At 48.9% G+C, this 18,500-nt stretch overlaps 1 protein-coding gene and 1 pseudogene across 4 annotated transcripts in view; one reads left to right on the top strand and one right to left on the bottom strand.

The window, feature by feature from the left end:
- Positions 1-1,577: 1,577 nt before the first annotated feature.
- Positions 1,578-3,047, bottom strand: LOC116535784 (annotated as a pseudogene). The gene is made up of 2 exons (XR_004262351.1): positions 2,547-3,047; positions 1,578-2,456 (listed from the first exon to the last, which is right to left on the bottom strand). The product of XR_004262351.1 is annotated as an aldo-keto reductase family 1 member B1-like (transcript).
- Positions 3,048-6,633: 3,586 nt separating this feature from the next.
- The window catches only part of NELFCD (negative elongation factor complex member C/D), a 14,334-nt gene continuing 2,467 nt past the window's right edge, over positions 6,634-18,500 (top strand). For 2 of the 3 annotated variants that reach the window (XM_032257149.1, XM_032257148.1), the window contains exons 1-10: positions 6,634-6,791; positions 11,789-11,904; positions 12,446-12,555; positions 13,410-13,519; positions 14,614-14,721; positions 15,127-15,279; positions 15,497-15,627; positions 16,583-16,748; positions 16,959-17,093; positions 17,532-17,671. In XM_032257149.1, coding sequence (XP_032113040.1) covers positions 6,678-6,791; positions 11,789-11,904; positions 12,446-12,555; positions 13,410-13,519; positions 14,614-14,721; positions 15,127-15,279; positions 15,497-15,627; positions 16,583-16,748; positions 16,959-17,093; positions 17,532-17,671 — 1,283 coding nt within the window. In that variant the 5' untranslated portion in view covers positions 6,634-6,677. The remainder of the gene's footprint in view (positions 6,792-11,788; positions 11,905-12,445; positions 12,556-13,409; positions 13,520-14,613; positions 14,722-15,126; positions 15,280-15,496; positions 15,628-16,582; positions 16,749-16,958; positions 17,094-17,531; positions 17,672-18,500) is intronic. The other variant, XM_032257150.1, reaches the window with a different exon arrangement.

Genomic DNA, 18,500 nt, shown 5'->3' with positions numbered 1-18,500 from the left:
GAGTCCTGAGGAACTGCAATAGCTACAGAACAAGCAGAGGGACAACAGGAAGGAAGTCCAAGAAGAAACAGGTGACAGGGTGGAAGGGAAGCCAGGAGAGTACTGTGCTACAGACACAGGGGAGGGAGAGCTCCGCATTTCGAAAGGGCCAGAGCTACCACTGATGTCAATAACTGCTGAGAGATCAAATAGAACGAAGACAGAGAAGTGCTCTTTGGCTATGGAGGAAATGATGGCAGTGGCCTGAAAGAGACAGAAGACAGACAGGAGTGGGTTGAAAGATGAATAGAAGATGAAAGATTTAAGGATTGGGGTGTTCATTATACACTCATCAGGTAAGGCCTTTCAAACGGCAATCGAGCTGGCTTTCTAAGCCTCGTCCAAATGTGTTCATCTCAGTTACCATCAAGTCTCACCTGGATGTCTCATCAATGGCATCCCAGCTGGTCTCCCAAGCTCTACTTTGCTCCCCTCAGATTCTTTCTCCATAGGGCAGCCTGAAAGAGCTGCAAACTCATCTGACCATGCCACTCTTGTGTTTAAAAGCCTTCTATGGCTACCCATTACTCTGAGATTTAGAGACCAAACTCTGCATGTTTCTGGCCATCTGGTTCCTGCCTACCTCTCTGGCCTGGCCTCTCTCTCTCTCTCTCTCTAGCCTGCCCTCTCCTTTCCCTTGCTCTCTCTTTCTCTCTCTTTGGCTCGGCCTCCATTTCTCTCTCCCTTTCTCCCCCCTGGCCTGCCCCCCCCCTCCCGTTCTCTCTCTCTCTCTTCCCCACCTCAACCCTGACCCCCCTCTCTCTCTCCCTTACTCTCTCTGGCCTGGCCTCTCTTTCCCTGCCTCTCTCTCTCTCTCTCTCCCCCCCTCCCCCCCCTCCCGGCCCCCCCTCCCCCCCCCCTATCCCCCTCTGCCCTGCCCTCTCTTTCCCTGTCTCTCTCTCTCTCTCTCTCTTCCCCCCTCCCCCAAATCCTCTCTCTGGCCTGGCCTCTCTTTCCCTGTCTCTCTCTCCTCTCTCTCTCTCTTCCCCCCCCCCCCCCCCCCCCCCCCCCCCCACTCTCTCTGGCCCGGCCTCTCTCTCTGCCCCACTTACGCTCTCTCTCCTTTTGATGTCTGAGCTCCAGCCATTTTCTTTACTGTCATTTCTTATTTTCTCCACTGTACCCTATTCTCTTTGTTCTCCAGATTCAAGTCATGAGTCTCAGCTTAAACATAATCTCCTCTAGTCCCAGCTACTCAGGAGGCTGAGGTGGGAGGATCGCTTGAGCCCAGGGGCTCTGCACTGTAGTGCGCTGTGCCGTTGGGTGTCCGCACTAAGTTTGGCATCAATATGGTCCCAGGGGACCACCAGATTGCCTACGGAGGGGTGAACCGGCCCAGGTCAGAAACGGAGCAGGTCAAAACTCCTGTGCTGATCAGTAGTGGGATGGCGCCTGTGAATAACCACTGCACTCCAGCCTGGGCAACATAGCGAGACCCCGTTTCTAATAATAATTTTAAAAAATGTAAACGTACTTTCCCTGTAAAGGACTTCCTTGACCTCCTTCAGAAGTCATTGCATTTTTTTTTTTTTCCAAACTCACAAAAGCACTTTTTATTTGAGGCAAAGAGGAGTCTTGCTGAGAGGGTTACGGTTCCAAGCGGTCAAAACTCAGTTGTTAGTGGCACCATTTTGACCTGGCAGATTTGGCTTCTCTTTGGTCAGAAAAGGGTATTCAGGTTGTACTTTCGCCAGTGGGGCAAAAAGAAGGGCAAAGCAAACTAGAAGAGACTTCTACTCTACTGACAGGCCTCGTCAGATCCTACATCAAGCCAGACATGCTCTCACTGGTCACTCTATAAGTTGCTGTCCCGCTGCTGAATGACACAGGCTATACTACATTTGCAAGGAAAAAAATGAGGCAGGAAACAGAGGTATAGGTCACTTAGGGATGAGCAGGCATCCATACCTTCAAAACTCTTCATGGAAGGGGTAATCCTTGTGGGAGGTACAGCTCACCAAGGCACAGACTCTCCAGTTCCTGTTGTAGCCAAGTAAGGTGGTCATATCCTGGCTGCTCAGTTCAAAGTCAAAGACCTTAAAGCTCTCAGCAATGCGTTCTGGTGTCACAGACTTGGGGATCACCACCAAGTTCCTCTGCATGGGGAACTCGATCAGCACCTGGGCTGTAGTTTTATTGTGCTTGTCTGCGATCGCCTTGATCCTGAGATCCACCAGGAGGGAAGGGGCCTCAGGCTTGGCGCAGGGCCTGTCGGGAGAGCCGAGGGGGCTGTAGGTGGTCACCATGTTGCCTTTGGAGGGGCAGTACTGGATTAACTTCTCCTGAGTGAGGTACGGGTGGCATTCAATCTGGTTAACTGCAGGCTTATACTTTAAGCCAGGTTTGTTTAAGATCCTCTCCACCTGGAGATGGTTGAAGTTGGAGATGCCAATAGCTTTCACCAGCCCTTCATCCACCAGCCCTTCATCCACCAGCTCTTCATCCACCAGCCCTTCATCCACCAGCCCTTCATCCACCAGCCCTTCATCCACCAGCCCTTCATCCACCAGCTCTTCCATGGCCGCCCACATGTCCAGAATGTTGGTGTCACTGGGAATCACGTTGCCTGACTCATCCAGTGGGAAAAATTCCTTCTCAGGCTTAAAGCCAGTTGGCCAGTGAATAAGTTAGAAGTCCAGGCAGTCCAGCTTCAGGTCTCTGAGCGTCTTCAGGCAGGCTCCTTTCACCAGGCCCTTCTCATGGTATGTGCACCACAGCTTGCTGATGATGAAGAGCTCCTCACGCTTCACCACCTGCTCCCTGAGCTTCTCCTGAATGGCTACCCCCACCTCATTCTCAATGTGGTACACGTGGGCACAGTCGATGTGGCGGTACCCAACATCGATGGCCACCTTCACAGCCTCAGTCACCTGGCCTGAAGGGGACTTCCAGGTGCCCAGCCCGAGGATGGGCATCTTGGCGCTGTTGTTGAGCACGAGGTGGCTGGCCATTGCTGCTGCGCTCCCCAGACCCCCGCCTGGAACCTTACAGCATTTGTTTTTAGATCGTTGGAGACAGTTTCTCTTTTCTCTTTTTCTGCTGTTAGCACCAGATGAACTGTGTCTCTGATTCAGCTATACCCCAGCACGTGATACCTTGTAGGTACTCAGTAAGTATTTCTTCAATGAATTCAGTGAAACCAACTTTGAATTTTCATAAAAATTCTCCATCAGAATAATTCTTCGTCTTTTTTTTTTTTTTTTTTTTTTTTTTGAGAGAGTTTTGCTGTGTCGCCCAGGCTGGAATGCAGTGGTGTGATTGCTTCACTGCAACCTCTGCCTCCCGAGTTCAAGCATTTCTCCTGCCTCAGCCTCCCAAGTAGCTGGGACTACAGATGCTCACCACCACACCCAGCTAATTTTTGTATTTTTAGTAGAGATGGGATTTCACCATGTTGGCTAGGCTAGTCTTGAACTCCTGACCTCAAGTGATCCACCCGCCTCAGCCTCCCAAAGTGCTGGGATTATAGGCGTGAGCCACTGCACCCGGCTGAGAATTCTTAAACAGGAAAATATATTAAATGACTTTAGGAGTATTTATTTTAAGCAATGCAAGCTAATTTGGACAATCTAGAAAAGACTGAAAAAAAAAAAAAAAAACAGATTCACAATATCTCAGGAGGCAAGGCTTGTAGACCCAATTACTTTCAAATCATTGCAACTTATAGACCGAATGTAATGCTTTCATTACAAGTTGCTTGTTAATCCATTTATTATTAAATGGATTACCCAAGCTTTCAGTTGAAGGAGAAGTGACTTAAATAATCCCCAATTCTGTAGGCACAATTAGTTATACATACATTAATTTGTCTGCTTTCAATTCAGGCACTATTTTTTAAAAAATCTAAGAGGAGAGGTAGTAGGAGTTTAACAGCCATCTATTCTTTCCAACATTTTGAGAAAGCAAGTGAAAATGAACCCTGAAACAAGCCAACAGCAGGGGTACTCATTAACTTAATACACTTTAATCTTCTGAATAGAAGCTAGAGCTTGATCCATTGAATCGGAGCTGCAGACTTCCACCTCCAACCACCTGCAAGACATCTCCACATGGGTGTCCTGTTGGCACCTCTAATTCAGCACACCCAATCTGAACTCATTATCATCCCTTGCAGAAACCTGCCCTCCTCTTGGGTTCCCTGTTTCAGCCGTGGGTCATCTGCAGGCACACAAGCTGGGAGTTACAGCAGCATCTTTCCTGCCCCTGCTCCTTGCCCCCAACTCCCACTTGCAAGGCTGTTTTATCCTCTGGACTTGACTCCAACTTCACAGTAGCTAGCTGCAGCTGCTCCTCAGCCTCCTGTTCATACCTCTTAATTTACCATCTCCCCTTCTCACTCCCTTCCGTAGGGTCTCCTCAGCTAGGAGATATGGCTTTGAAAACTCAGATGTGTCCCTTCACATGCTCAGAGCAAGCAAGCAAACAAACAAAAAAATCCAAACGTTTCATCCTCCTCATAATGATGCATGGGATATTGGCTGAGCACCTACCATGTGCAAGCTCTCTGCTCAGTGCTTGGCATACCTTATTACATTCAATCCTTAAAGATGGCCCTCAGTTAACACAGACCTAACTCCCTCCTGAGATCTGGCCCTGTCTGCCCTGCCTACCTCATCTACCTTTCTCTTTGGCCTGCCCAGTGCCAGTCTCAGCAGCCTCTCTGTTCCAAGAACACATGGCTGGCCTTTGCCCTGGCAGTTCTGCTCTCTGGAAATGCTCTCGCCTGAGTCTTAGCTTGCTTGGCCCTTTCATCACATGACTCTCAGTTCAAATGTAAGTTTCTCAGCGGCCATCTCTGATCTCCCCAAGAAGGGTCTCTCCTATTATCACAGAAGACTAGCACTGGTCACCTCTGTCCTTATTTTATTTGCTTCCCCCTGGCCCCCCTTTCAGCTCCTTCAGTAGAATGAGTAGAATGCAGGCTCTACCAGGGCAAGGATCAGGTCCAATTTGTTCACCACTGAGCTCCAAGGAGCAGCACAGAGTCCAGCACTTAGGGGACATTCAATAAACATTTGTTGAATAAACATATTCCCTGATAAGCCCACCATAAATGCTCACTATTATCAATATTCTGGAGCTCTTTAATACCCTTTCCTTACTGACATGGGCATTACCTTTCTTTTTTTTGTTTATAGACAGGGTCTTACTTTGTCACACAGGCTGAAATGGCACGACCATCGCTTACTGTAACCTCAAGCTCTTGGGCTGAACCAATCTTCCTGCCTCAGCCTCCCGAGCTGCTAGGACTGCAGGCATGCATCACCATACCTGGCTGAGGGGATGGGGATGTCTCTCTATGTTGCCCAGGTTGGTTTCAAACTCTTGCCTCAGGCAATCCTCCCACCTCAGCCTCCCAGAGTGCTGGGATTACAGGTGTGAGCCACAGCGGTCAGCCATGGGGATTACCTTTTAAAGTATCCAGATCTGATGGCGTTAATCACTCTGCTTAAAATTTTCCACGATTTGGACACAAAGATGGGAACAACAGACCCAGGGGATTCCAAAAGGCAGAAAGTGTGGGCGATGGGGTGGGGGTGAGGGGTGGGGGGTGCGGGTAAAGGTTGAAAAACTGCCTATCTGGTACCATGTTCACTACTTTGGCGAAGGGATTATTAGAAGCATTACGCAACATACCAATGTAACAAACCTGCACATGTACCAAATTTAAAATTAAAAAAACACGCACACCCAACAGCCAGCAAAAACCTTTTCGTGATTATCAGGAGGCTGTCATGTTCTTACTCCCTACTTCACACGGGAATCGTCCTGCGGGCTTCACAACAGCGTCACCTGCTCCCTTTGGCAACTACCAGAGAGGTCCTTTCTTCAGAGATTTTTGTGGGCTCTGGACACTTTTGCTTTGTGGGCCTTTCCTCCATTAAAAAAAATTTAAAATGTTACTTTCCACTGCATTTAGTACTTTCTCTTTTCTTTTCTCTCTCTCTCTTTTTTTCTTTTTTTTTTTTTGAGACACAGTTTCACTCTGTTGCCCAGGCTGGAGTACAGCGGTGCGATCTTGGCTCACTGCAACCTCCGCCTCTCGGGTTCAAGCGATTCTCCTGCCTCAGTCTCCCGAGTAGCTGGGATTACAGACGCCCGTCACCACGCCTGGCTAATTTTTGTATTTTGAGTATAGACGGGGTTTCACCATGTTGGCCAGGCTGGTCTCGAACTCCTGATCTCAAGTGATCCGCCCTCCGGGGCCTCCCAAAGGGCTGGGATTACAGGCGTGAGCCCCCACGCCCTGCCGCGTTTAGTACTTTTTACCAAAAATAAAAGAAATTAAAACACTTTCGTGGGTCCCAGACACTCCCCAGAGGATTTGTTCCCAGCTGTCCGATGAGGAAACTGGCGCTGGCAGGGCTGGTGCAGCAGGGGTGAGACTGTGCACGAGTCCGGTAGGAAACCTCTCTGCATGGGCCCCTGGCCCACCCTAGCAGCGCTCAGAAATCGACTGGGGGGCGTTCCTTTCGCCCGGTCCCCTTTGTTCCTAGCGGGGAGCCCGCGGCTCTGCCCCTCCTCCAGGCCCCGCCCCTTCCCCCAGGCCCCGCCTTCCTCCCGGGCCGCGCGCGCGGCCGCGGGGGGCGGGGCCGCGGGGCCGAGCGTGCGCCCCCTCGCCCGTCCCCGCCTCGCGCATGCGCCACGCTCGCTCGCGGGAGAGTATGGCTGGGGCCGCGCCGGGAGCCATCATGGACGAAGACTACTTCGGGAGCGCGGCCGAGTCGGGCGACGAGGCTGACGGCGGCCAGGTAAGGCGGGGCATCGGGCGCTCCCCAGCGAGGATCGTTCTTCTCCGCCGACGGCGGGCCGGCTCCCCTCCCGGCAAGCCCGCGCGGCGCGAGGCCGGGGGCGTGCGGGGTGTTTGCGCGTGCACGGCCTGCGCGGTCACCGTGTGGTTCTACACAGCCCGCCCCGCCCCCGCCAGCCCGGGGTCCGCAGCGCGGCCGACGGGCCCCGGTGTCTTCGCCTGTAGGACTGTGGGGCGGGGACGAGGCGGCGGTGGCTCTGGAGCGGGGCAGCCCGAAGGCCCCAGTGACCCCTCGTTCCGGCCAGGCCCGGCGCCGGTCCTGCGACCCCCACGGCGGGCGGGACACCAATACTAAGGTGGAGGGTTGGGCTCAGAGCCCAGACAGTTTTAAACAAAAATAAAATGGAAAACTTCACACCAGCATCGTGGGGAAAAAGTAGAACTTTGGGCATTTCTACATGTGTTTCACTGTTTTGTAAACTGTACTCTTCAGCACCTCTGGCCGATTTCATCTGTCTTTGGGCAAAATAATGAGAAGGATCTTCTGGCCCTGACCTTCCAGGGTTTGGAGTGGAAGCCCAGGAGGGATCACTCTAGTCTCCCCTTAGGACAGGGCCTGCAGAGCCAGGGAAGGCAGTTCTAGTCTGGCTGGTTTGTCCCCACCTTTTTCTAATCTTAAAACCCACCTGCGGCGCATGATTGAAATGCAGCTTCTCAGGTCCCGCCCCTGGAGGCTGCCCTGCACAGGAGCCTGGGAACTTGCATTTTTTCTTTTTTTTTTTTTTTTTTTTTGAGGCGGAGTTTCACTCTTGTTGCCCAGGCTGGAGTGTCATGGAGCAGTCGCGGCTCACTGCAACCTTTGCCTCCCGGGTTCCAGCGATTTCTCTCCCTCAGCCTCCCGAGTAGTTGGGATTACAGGCGCCAGCCACCACAATCAGCTAATTTTTAAAATTTTGAGTGGAGAGGGGGTTTCACCATGTTGGCCAGGCTGGCCTCGAACTCCGGATCTCAGGTGATCCCCCCACCTCAGCCTCCCAAAGTGCTGGGATTATAGGCGTGACCCATGCGCCTGGCCCAGGAACTTGCATTTTTAACAAGAATCAACAATGGGGATATTTGGTGCATTTTGAACTGGTATTTTGAGGGAATGAAGGATGCAGTGGGCTTACTTCGATGAACATGGATGGTGGTGTGATGACTGCTTTGGAGCTGTGGTATGAAATAACAAGACAGGTGATGTGTTTCTGGAACTGAAAGAAGGCCTATGAGGTTAGCTGCCTGGTGGAAGCAGTGGCAGGAGGTCAGTAGGGAGCAGGTTCTGAAGATCCTTGAAAAGCAGCTGAATGGCTTGTTCAGGAGTTTGGGGCGGGGGTGATAAGAGTAGATTTGCATGTTGGATCATTTCACAGCGTTGGAGGCTTAGGGTGGAGTGGACAGAGTGAGATGTGGCTGAGAGCCTGGGCCATGTGCTTCATGCATCATCGCCTTCCACACTCAAGATTTTGAGTTGGGTGTGTTACTCTGCTTGTCTGGTAAGTGAAGAAAGTGAGATGGAAAGACTTAAGAACCTTCCCAAAGTCATGAAACTAATGAAGGAGAGGGGACCCAAACCCACGTCATTTGCCTCTATTGCGGCTTCATCAAATTGCTGACCACCAAAGTGGTCCAGATGAGAGGGTGTGAATTAGCTTAGTGGTGGGTTGGTGTTTGGGGCATCTTGTATATCACCTTGAGACTTCTTTCTTTCTTTTTTTTTTTTTTGAGACAGAGCCTCACTTGGCTGCCCAGGCCGGAGTGCAGTGGCACGATCACGGCTCACTGCAGCCACTGTCTACTGGGTTCAAGCATTCCCTGGTCTCAGCCTCCCTAGAAGCTGGGATTACAGGCACCCACCATCATGTCCAACTAATTTCTGTATTTTAGTAGGGACGGGGTTTCACCTTGTTGGCCAGGCTGATCTTGATCTCCTAACCTCAGGTGATCTGCCTGCCTTGGTCTCCAAAGTGCTAGGATTACAGGTGTGAGCCACCACACTGAGCCGTTTTCTCTCTCTCTTTTTTTCTTTTTTTTTTTTTTTTTTCAGACAGAGTCTCACTCTGTTGCCCAGGCTGGAGTGCAGTGGTGGTGTCATCTTGGCTTACTGAAACCTCTGCCTCCCAGGTTCAAGTGATTTTCCGAGTAGCTGGGATTACAGGCTAATTTTTGTATTTTTAGTAGAGATGGGCTTTCACCATTTTGGCCAGGCTGGTCTCAAACTCCTGGCCTCAAGTAGTTTGCCCGCCTCAGCCTCCTGAAGTGCTGGGATTATAGGCTTGAGCCACCACGCCCAGCCTCACCTTGAGCCGCTGAGTCAAAAAGTGTTAGAACTAGGGCACGTAAGGGCCGTCTAATCAGTGCCTTCACTTTATAGACTGAGCACATGAGTTACTTGCCCAAGCTTATGCAGTCAGGCCTAGACCCTGCTGATGGAAGATTGGGGAGTCTCCTGTCTGGGAAATTTTTTTTTTTTTTTTTGAGACGGAGTCTTGCTCTTGCCCAGGCTAGAGTACAATGGCTCAATCTCAGCTCACTGCAACTCCATCTCCCAGGTTCCAGCGATTCTCCTGCCTTAGCCTCCCTAGTAGCTGGGACTACAGGCTCGCACCACCATGCCTGGCTAATTTTTGTAGTTTTTAGTAGAGACGGGGTTTCACCATATTGGCCAGGCTGGTCTTGAATTTCTGACCTCACGATCCGCCTGCCTCAGCCTCCCAAAGTGCTGGGATTACAGGCATGAGCCACCATGCCCGGCCCCATGTTTGGGGAATTTTGATCATGATCCTAATTTATCCCATTGACACCAGTGGGCTCTCATTGATGAGGAGGGTGGACCAGATGTTCATTTCATTTTTATTCTGTGACTCCACTTGGACAAGGGACAGATAGTTAGGAAAGGTGTTAGGAGGGTGGCAAGAACTGGATTTTGAAAGATAGTTGGTGACTCAAATTCTGTTCACTTGATGCCATGTTCCATACATAGTGGAAGGCAGGAAGATGTGTAAAAGGAGGCCACTGTGATGTTCAGTCTGGATGACAGAAACTAAGAGCTACAGAAATGCAAATAGATTAGTCTGGCTGCAGATTGTAAATGGGAAGTGGCGAGGAGTCAGAACAGACAGGGGAGCAGGTGGGAAGGGCACAGTTGTGCTAGAGCTTGGGTGTTTTTTCCTGAAGGAGATGGGAATCTTTAAGGAGGAGAGAGACGTCAGTTTTGTGGCTTACAGAGATCACTGTGGCTTCAGTGTGAAAGATGACTGAAAGGAAGGAATGAGACTGAGACTTTAGGGGAATGTTGCCACTGCAAGCATGCAAAAAGTAAGGAAGAGCAGAGGCAAATGTGGAAAGAAGGACCACCTTGGATAGACAGAGGGGAGATGGAATTGACAGGTCTTTGTGACAGGATGTGGGGGTGGGGTGAGGGAGAGAAGCTGAGGATGATTTTCAGGTTTGGGGGTAACAGGTAAATAGATAGTGGAATCCTTTACTAAAATATAGGTTGTAGGAAGAAGATCTGTTTCCAGGGAAAAGATGTCAGTTTTGGACGTGTGGAGTCTGGATACTTGTGAGATATCTGAATGGAAATGAGAATGGGATGTTGGATACCTGAGTCTGGAGCTCAAGGGAGGAGAGATGGTGAGAGATCCAGGCTAATTCTAGATTTATGAGCAGGTAGATGGTGGCGGAAGAGGTGGGTGAGAACCCAGGGTGGAAGCCCAAGAGGACAGACACATGGGAATGAGGCTGGGGTGAAGTCCAGTCTGTGTCACACCCTTAGGGGCTCAGCGTTCTCCACATAAATCTGGTCTGAGAAAAGACTCTTTGGTCTCTACTGGGAAATCGTTGGGTTCTGTGTGCTCCCAAAGTACTGCTTTTAGGATCTTAGTCCAGATCAGGAGTGAGCATACTTTTCTGAAAAAGGCCAGAGAGCAAATAATTTAGGCTGTACATGTCTCTGTCTTAACTACTCAACTCTGCCCTTATGGGGGGGAAGCGATCATAGACAATCTGTAAAAGAGTGGGTGTGGTTGTGTTCCATAAAACTATTTGCAAAAATAGGAGAGGGCTGGGTTTGGCTGTGTCATGACCCGAATTTGCTGACCCCTGGTCCAGTTCTTCCCCATTATATCAGAGTATGTTGCATGGAGGTCTGTTTCTCTTGTTAGTTTGTGAACTTCTTTGATGGAAAAAGCCTTGTCTTATATTTTCTTAGGTTCCTTGGTTGATGAGCACAGTGTAGACTGATTTTCATTAATATAAATCAAACAGCATCTGCTTGTTAGTTAGGGTGGCAGTGCTAAAGTTTGGGCAGGGTTTGGGATCACTCATTCCATCCTCCATGGTCGTCAGCAGGTGAAGACGCCTGCTTTGCCCTTAGATTGAGTGACAGGCCTGAGGTTACTTCCACATAGAATTGGGACTGGAGTCTAGCTGGGAGTGCCGATGCCAGGCGAGTTAGTGATCTTTACTTCCTAATGGTAAGTGATGGCTCACGCTTTCAGGAATCAGGTTGTTAGTCTTAAATGACATGTATGAAATAAGAGTGAAAACAACAATGATAATAGTTTACTATCTGTTGTTCTGTTACTAAATGTCAGGGATTATGCTGGGCTCTTCCAAAAATTAGCTCGTGGAATCCTCACAGCAGCCAAGTGGGAATAGGCGTTATCATCTTCACTTAACAGAGGAGGAAACGAACGCTCAGAGAGGTTGGGTAACTGTGTGACCATGGAACACAGTTTGCCAGGGAGGAGTTGTACACACCCACTCACTGTGATCCTGGATCCCATTTTCTTAGCCACTCACTATCTGTCCGGCCCATTTCATGAAACTGTCATGAAAGTCAAACGAAATCATGTGTGTAGAATACCTTCAAAATGGTCAGGCTTCTACAGATTTAAGGTGAGATTAGGATATTTATATTAATGAAAAAATATCCTGGCTCCTGGCATTTTCCAACAGCAGGAGGATGATTCTGGAGAAGGAGAGGATGATGCAGAGGTTCAGCAAGAATGCCTGCATAAGTTTTCCACCCGGGATTATATCATGGAACCCTCCATCTTTAACACGCTGAAGAGGTATGTGAGAAAGGTGTTTGTATTGAGAGGAGGCTGGGGATAATTTGGAGAAAGTTTTGTGATACAATCAGAAGGTGCTACGTAAAGCAAGAGTTTTGTGAACTGGAACTAAAGCCTTCGAGGGCGGTCCCCTCTGCCACTTTGGTTTTCTTTAGAGATAGAGTCTTGCTCTGTTCCAGTGGCACCATCACCACTCACTGCAGCTTCAACCTCCCGAAATCAAGCAGTTCTCCCACCTCAGCCTCTTGAGGTGGCCACCACAGGCGTGTGCCATCATGCCTGGCTTTTTTTATTTTTTATTTTTTTGAATAGAGCTTCTTATGTCATCCAGGCTGGTCTCGAACTCATAGGCTCAAGTGATTCTCCCACCTTGGCCTCCCAAAGTGCTGGGATTACACGTGTGCACCACCACACCCAGCCCCCTTGATGCTTTAAGAATGTTGAAACCTCATTCTCTTCCTTCTTCCTTACCTTCCTGTTGTCCATCCCAGGCTCACTTCCATTCATTGTGGTGTAATTGCCACTTTGTTCCTTTCCCTAGGTATTTTCAGGCAGGAGGGTCTCCAGAGAATGTTATCCAGCTCTTATCTGAAAACTACACCGCTGTGGCCCAGACTGTGAACCTGCTGGCTGAGTGGCTCATTCAAACAGGTGCTTTGTGGGTGGCCCCTGTCCTGCCTAGTCACCCCCACCTTTTTAAAAGTAGACCTTTGTGTGCTTATAACACTGATACGTTACCTTCTTTGTTTTCCTGGTTTCTGAGACTTGTGTAAGAAAGAGCGGAACTTCTTATTCATCTTTCTCTTTATCTTACTCATTTTTATCTACTTGCCTCTTATCTTTGATTCAATAATTGAGGTTTACTGGTAGGCTGTGAACGTGATTCTCATTGAGCTGTTTTCCCTACCATGTTGTAGAATTATAGGATTATACAGTGTATGTTCAGTATGTCATTTTCAAGACATCTATTACAGCAAGTAGTAAATGATGGATAATTTAGGACTGGCTATGATTATGGCTTTTAGCTAATATGATCAAAGTAGAGCCTTACTGTAAATCCACAGAGCCGGGTGCAGATGACATCACCGAAGTACATGCTGTCTGGAACCTCATGGACGCACTGCTGTCCTGGTGATTAGATAAAGTGTGTCTTTCCTGGCTGGCATCTGCTCCCTTTTGACTGCGAAGGGATGTTTTTCCATCCTCCTACCTGTCTGCTGGGGCCATTTGTTTTTATCCTTAGCGAGGCTGTACAGACTGTTCTGTCCTTTCCATGATGTCAAGGGTGGACCAGCCTTGTGTATTTTGTTCTGTGCTGCATTTTAGGTCCTATCATTGAATATCATTAATAACTTTTTTAAAGAGTTCCAAAATCTTATGTTCATAAGTGATCGGAAGCAATTCTATGGTATTTGATTTACATAGAGACTTTTGACCGTTGGCTTTCTAAGTCACACAGTGAATTGAGAGCTTGCTATTGTCTAGTTGATTTCATTCTCTTTCAGGTGTTGAGCCAGTGCAGGTTCAGGAAACTGTGGAAAATCACTTGAAGAGTTTGCTGATCAAACATTTTGACCCCCGCAAAGCAGATTCTATTTTTACTGAAGAAGGAGAGGTGAGAAATTATTTTTCTTTGTCCAGTACTAGGCCTTAGGGTCTTTTGCAGATTCCCGGTGTACACCGGAGTATGGCATATCATGTAAGTAATGGCAGAGTTGGGTACTAAAATCAGTGTGAGACAGAAGTCCCATCTAGTCAGAATTGTCCTTTGTACCCAGGGTCATGACATGCTTGCACATGAGAGGCATACAGGTGCTGAGATCAAGAGAAGGAACAGCCCGTTCCCACCAGTGCCCTTCTCAGGCTGACTCCAGGGCATAGCCCTTGGAGTTGTGTGGTGGATTTGTTTGGTTCCGCTAAGAAGCAGATGCCAAGACAGGGCTAGGCCTGCAGGAGATTATGGGGTAGTGACTGAGGGAAGATGGGGTAGGGCTGGGGGAGCTGTGATGCAGGTCTGACCCTTGAGGGCAAAAGAAGGAATGAGGGTTGGTAAGAAGAGTGTTAGGCTGCATGCAGTTTCCAGAAAGTTCCAGCCATATCAGTAGGGAGTCTTCAAGCCACAGGCGCCCACTCTGGGAGCCCACATCTCCTGGACAGGCCTGCTTTTGAGGCCCTGCTGCATTCTGTCTGTGGCTGGGAGCAGCCTTGGGGAGCTGGCCATGGCACAAACAGGATGGCAGGTTCGGAGCATAGCCCTTGAGGCCATCCATCACACAGGAGAGCTGAGAGAATGTTTTTCTGGCTACTCCATGTGGTGATGGGCCAGACCGCCTGTGCCATTTAAATGGCCTCTTTTTCTTGCTGAGGGCATAGCCTCTTTTTCTTGCTGAGGGCATACAGCTGGGGCAGCATGAGCACCCTGTGTGTGCAAGGCAGCTCTGCGCGGTTCTCGGTGTCTCCTAGGAAGCGATTTTCAGTACCCTCCTGTGTTGAGTCTGATCTTCTGAAAACTGAGTGGGCATCCAGGGACCTTCCTGTCACTCGACTGACTGTGTGGCCATGGCCAGCTCTGGGTCTGCCTCCCCCAGAACTAGATGCCCATGGGGAGTCCATCAGCACCGATCTCCTGCGATTGTTTGTACAACAGAATCTCCACTCAAGTAACAGTGGGGCCTCCTCCTATCTTATTGTTTGTGTGTTTGTTGGCAGACTCCAGCGTGGCTGGAACAGATGATCGCACACACCACGTGGCGGGACCTTTTTTACAAACTGGCTGAAGCCCATCCAGACTGTTTGATGCTGAACTTTACTGTTAAGGTAGGAAGAGTTCTAGAGTTGAAGAAAGGAAAGTTTATGAATGAGGGTTATTTTTGGTTGTTGGTCTGTTTCCTTTGGCAGTTCATATTTGCTTTTTTGATAAACGCCTTTATTGTTTTATTTTCATAAGCCTTAACATTGAAAAAGAAAAGGGACACATAGAGTTCGGTGTTTTGAGAGGAGCTTTAAGCGTGCCTGGTTGGTCTTCCTCTTGCATACGCAGAAACGATGGAGAGGTGGTCAGCCCGAGGCACAGACCTAGGTGGTAGCAAGTTGGGGGCGGAGTGAAGGCCTGAGCCCCACGGCCAGCGCACACTCACTCCACCTCACCACGACACTGACAGGCCAGCATCCCGTGGAGGCCACTGCGTGCTGCCCCTTTGACTTCTTGTTTTTGTGTGCTAGCTTATTTCTGATGCAGGGTACCAGGGAGAGATCACCAGCGTGTCCACAGCATGCCAGCAGCTAGAGGTGTTCTCGAGAGTGCTCCGGACCTCTCTAGCTACAATTTTAGATGGAGGAGAAGAAAACCTTGAGAAGAATCTCCCTGAGTTCGCTGTAAGTTCTTTCTTTATGAACCTCAGATTAGAAGGAAGCTGCTTTGGGTCTTGGTTTTCAAGCATGAGATGCTCCTTCCCTCTAGAGAATCTCCATTTCTGAGGGCACCTTCCGGGATGCTAATGCCCAGGCTTGACCACAGTAGAGGCTTGGCTCTCATCCGCTTGTTGGTGGTAGAATAGTGAACCCCATACCCTCTCTCCCTGCAATCTTTCAGAAGATGGTGTGCCATGGGGAGCACACGTACCTGTTTGCCCAGGCCATGATGTCCGTGCTGGCCCAAGAGGAGCAGGGGGGCTCCGCTGTCCGCAGGATCGCCCAGGAAGTGCAGCGCTTTGCTCAGGAGAAGTGAGAGGCCCTGTTTCTGCTCACCCCTCCTTCCCTAGTGCTCCCCATGAAACCCTTCCCGTGGCCCTTGTTCCACAGCCAAAGCTGCTAGCTCCTTGTGTTCAACATATAGATATACTTCCTCTTGGCCAGGCACAGTGGCTCACACCTGTAATCCGAGCACTTTGGGAGGCCAACGCGGACAGATCACCTGAGGTCAGGCGTTCGAGGCCAGCCTGATGAACATGGAGAAACCATGTCTCTATTTAAAAAAAAACAAAAACAAACAAACAAAAAAACCAGAAAATTAGCCAGGCATGGTGGTGCATGCCTGTAATTCCAGTTACTTGAGAGGCTGAGGCAGGAGAATCGCTTGAACCTGGGAGGGAGAGGCTGCAGTGAGCTGAGATCGTGCCATTGCACTCCAGCCTGGCGACAAGAGGAAAACTCTGTCTCAAAAAAACCAAAATGAAACAACAACAACAAAAAACCTTCTTTTTATCCAGCAGAGCTGGAGAAGTTAGAGTTGTTTTTGGTATACATGAAGAGCTGGCTTTCTAAAGTGCTACTTTGAGGACTGCTTTGTAAAGTAGTTGATTATTCTTCACTTTGCTGGATTTATGGACCTGGGTTTTCTTACACTGGGATTCATAAGTAACAAATAACATCCGTCCTGAAAGAGTTGCTCAGCAATGTGGTTGTTACGGTGTAGTCCGTATCTCACAGTACAGAACGAGCTCATATCAGCTTCATTTTCTCCTACCACTAGAGTTTTCATAAGTATTTAAAGTGCCCCCAGCAAGCTGTATTTGAATCCCTTTCCCAGGGTTGTGAATGTTGTTTTCCTGTCAGTCAGTATACTCGTGGATGACAGAAAAACAGAGATCCCAACAATGCAAAGTATTCAATGCATAAAAAAGAACAGAAAAAAGAAGCTGCCTTGTTAGTAACGGGCTCTATGGTTTTTCTTATCAAGAGGTCACGATGCCAGTCAGATCACACTAGCCTTGGGCACGGCTGCCTCCTACCCCAGGGCCTGCCAGGCTCTGGGGGCCATGCTGTCCAAAGGAGCCCTGAACCCTGCTGACATCACCGTCCTGTTCAAGATGTTCACGAGCATGGACCCTCCTCCTGTTGAACTCGTAAGTTGTTCTCAAGAACCCCCAATGCCAACTGGTCGGGTTACTCTGGAAGGCTGTGAATGCAAATCCATCATTGTCCTTGTCCTTCCTCAGTCACATTCTCTGCCTGGAGCCTGTTAGGCCCCTGCCATGTAGGGAGCCCGGAGGGTAGGTGGGCAAGCAGTGCCCTCAATGCCTGCCATCCCGAACTGGGCATGTGCTTCTCCTCAGATCCGTGTGCCAGCCTTCCTGGACCTGTTCATGCAGTCACTCTTTAAACCAGGGGCTCGGATCAACCAGGACCACAAGCACAAATACATCCACATCTTGGCTTATGCAGCAAGCGTGGTTGAGACCTGGAAGAAGGTACTGTCAGTTCTGGGAATTTGTGGAATTTGTTTTAGGAGACAAATGTCTTCCTCTGCTTTGATATTATTTGGGAATTTTGGCTGCAAGAAATCTTGGGTCTCTCTAGTAGCGGGCATGTCTTTTCTTCTGTTTCGGCATAGAGAAAGTGCTAAACGTCTCAAGAAAATGTGTATACTTCTCTAATACTCTGCAAACTGTAATTTGAAATGTGACTAAAGAAATGAAACTGATTTCCCTAAAACATAGACAGACACTAGCCTCATTGCTTTTAAATTTCTGTACACTGTGTGACTGTAAAGTTTGACAGTTAAATTGACTCCCAACTTAAGGAGAGATCGGGAAAGCGATTTGCAAGGAGAAGTGGCCGACACCAGAACCCCGCGACAGCAGGCAGATAGCCCAGTCAGGCTCACCAGCTTGTGTGTGTGTTTTCAGAACAAGCGAGTGAGCATCAATAAAGATGAGCTGAAGTCAACGTCGAAAGCTGTCGAAACTGTTCACAATCTATGTTGCAACGAGAACAAAGGGGCCTCTGAGCTAGTGGCGGAACTGAGCACACTTTATCAGTGTATTAGGTACGCAAAACGAAACACTTCTTCAATCAGCCCTTTGGGGAGGAGGTGCTTGGAGTTTTCATATTGAAAGCTGAAGTAACGAAAGCTTCAGAGAGACTTACTCGTTTTATTTTTTCATTTTTAAATAGTATGTAGGGAACTTTAAACAGTTTTAGCAGCATGAGTAACTTTCAGGTGTTCATTTGCCGGAAGTCTGTTGAGTAAATCCTCACAACTTTGACTAAGTACCTGATAGACCAGCCAGGGTCACAAAAATGGATTTGAAGGGTCTATAGGTAAAGTTATACCCACAAAGTTGCTTAGAGAGAAATGATTTATGTGATCGTGCCAATTATATACATAAATGTGTCCTAGAAATAGTGTGTCCTCTTAGGCATGTCTTTCCCCTAATAATTTATACTAGGGATGAAGAAAGAGTTTGCTAAATAAAGGTAAACTTCAACCCAGTCCACCACACTCACTGAGTGTTGTGCAGTAATGATCTTCTCCTCTAAACAAGTGCTTTAGAGTGAGCGGGCAATTGAACTCTGCCTCTTGCACCACACGTTTGAATGGCTGCTGATCCATTCACACCGTTTACTAACAAGCAGAGCTTAGGTCTGGCATGGTGGCTCTCGCCTGGAATCCCAGCACTCTGGAAGGCCAAGGCAAGAAAATCGCTTGAGCCCAGGAATTCCAGACAAGGCTCAACAACATGGGGGACCCTCTGTCTACAAAAAATTAGCCAGACATGGTGGCACACATCAGTAGTCCCAGGTACTTGGGAGGCTGCAGTGAGTCCTGATTGTGCCACTGTACTCCAGCCTGGGTGACAGAGTGAGACCCTGTC

The sequence above is a fragment of the Sapajus apella genome, unplaced genomic scaffold (genome assembly GCF_009761245.1).
Source record: "Sapajus apella isolate SASKATOON/1434 unplaced genomic scaffold, GSC_monkey_1.0 scaffold96, whole genome shotgun sequence".
NCBI classification, from domain to species: domain Eukaryota; kingdom Metazoa; phylum Chordata; class Mammalia; order Primates; family Cebidae; genus Sapajus; species Sapajus apella.
This window is presented reverse-complemented; position numbering and strand designations above follow the sequence as displayed.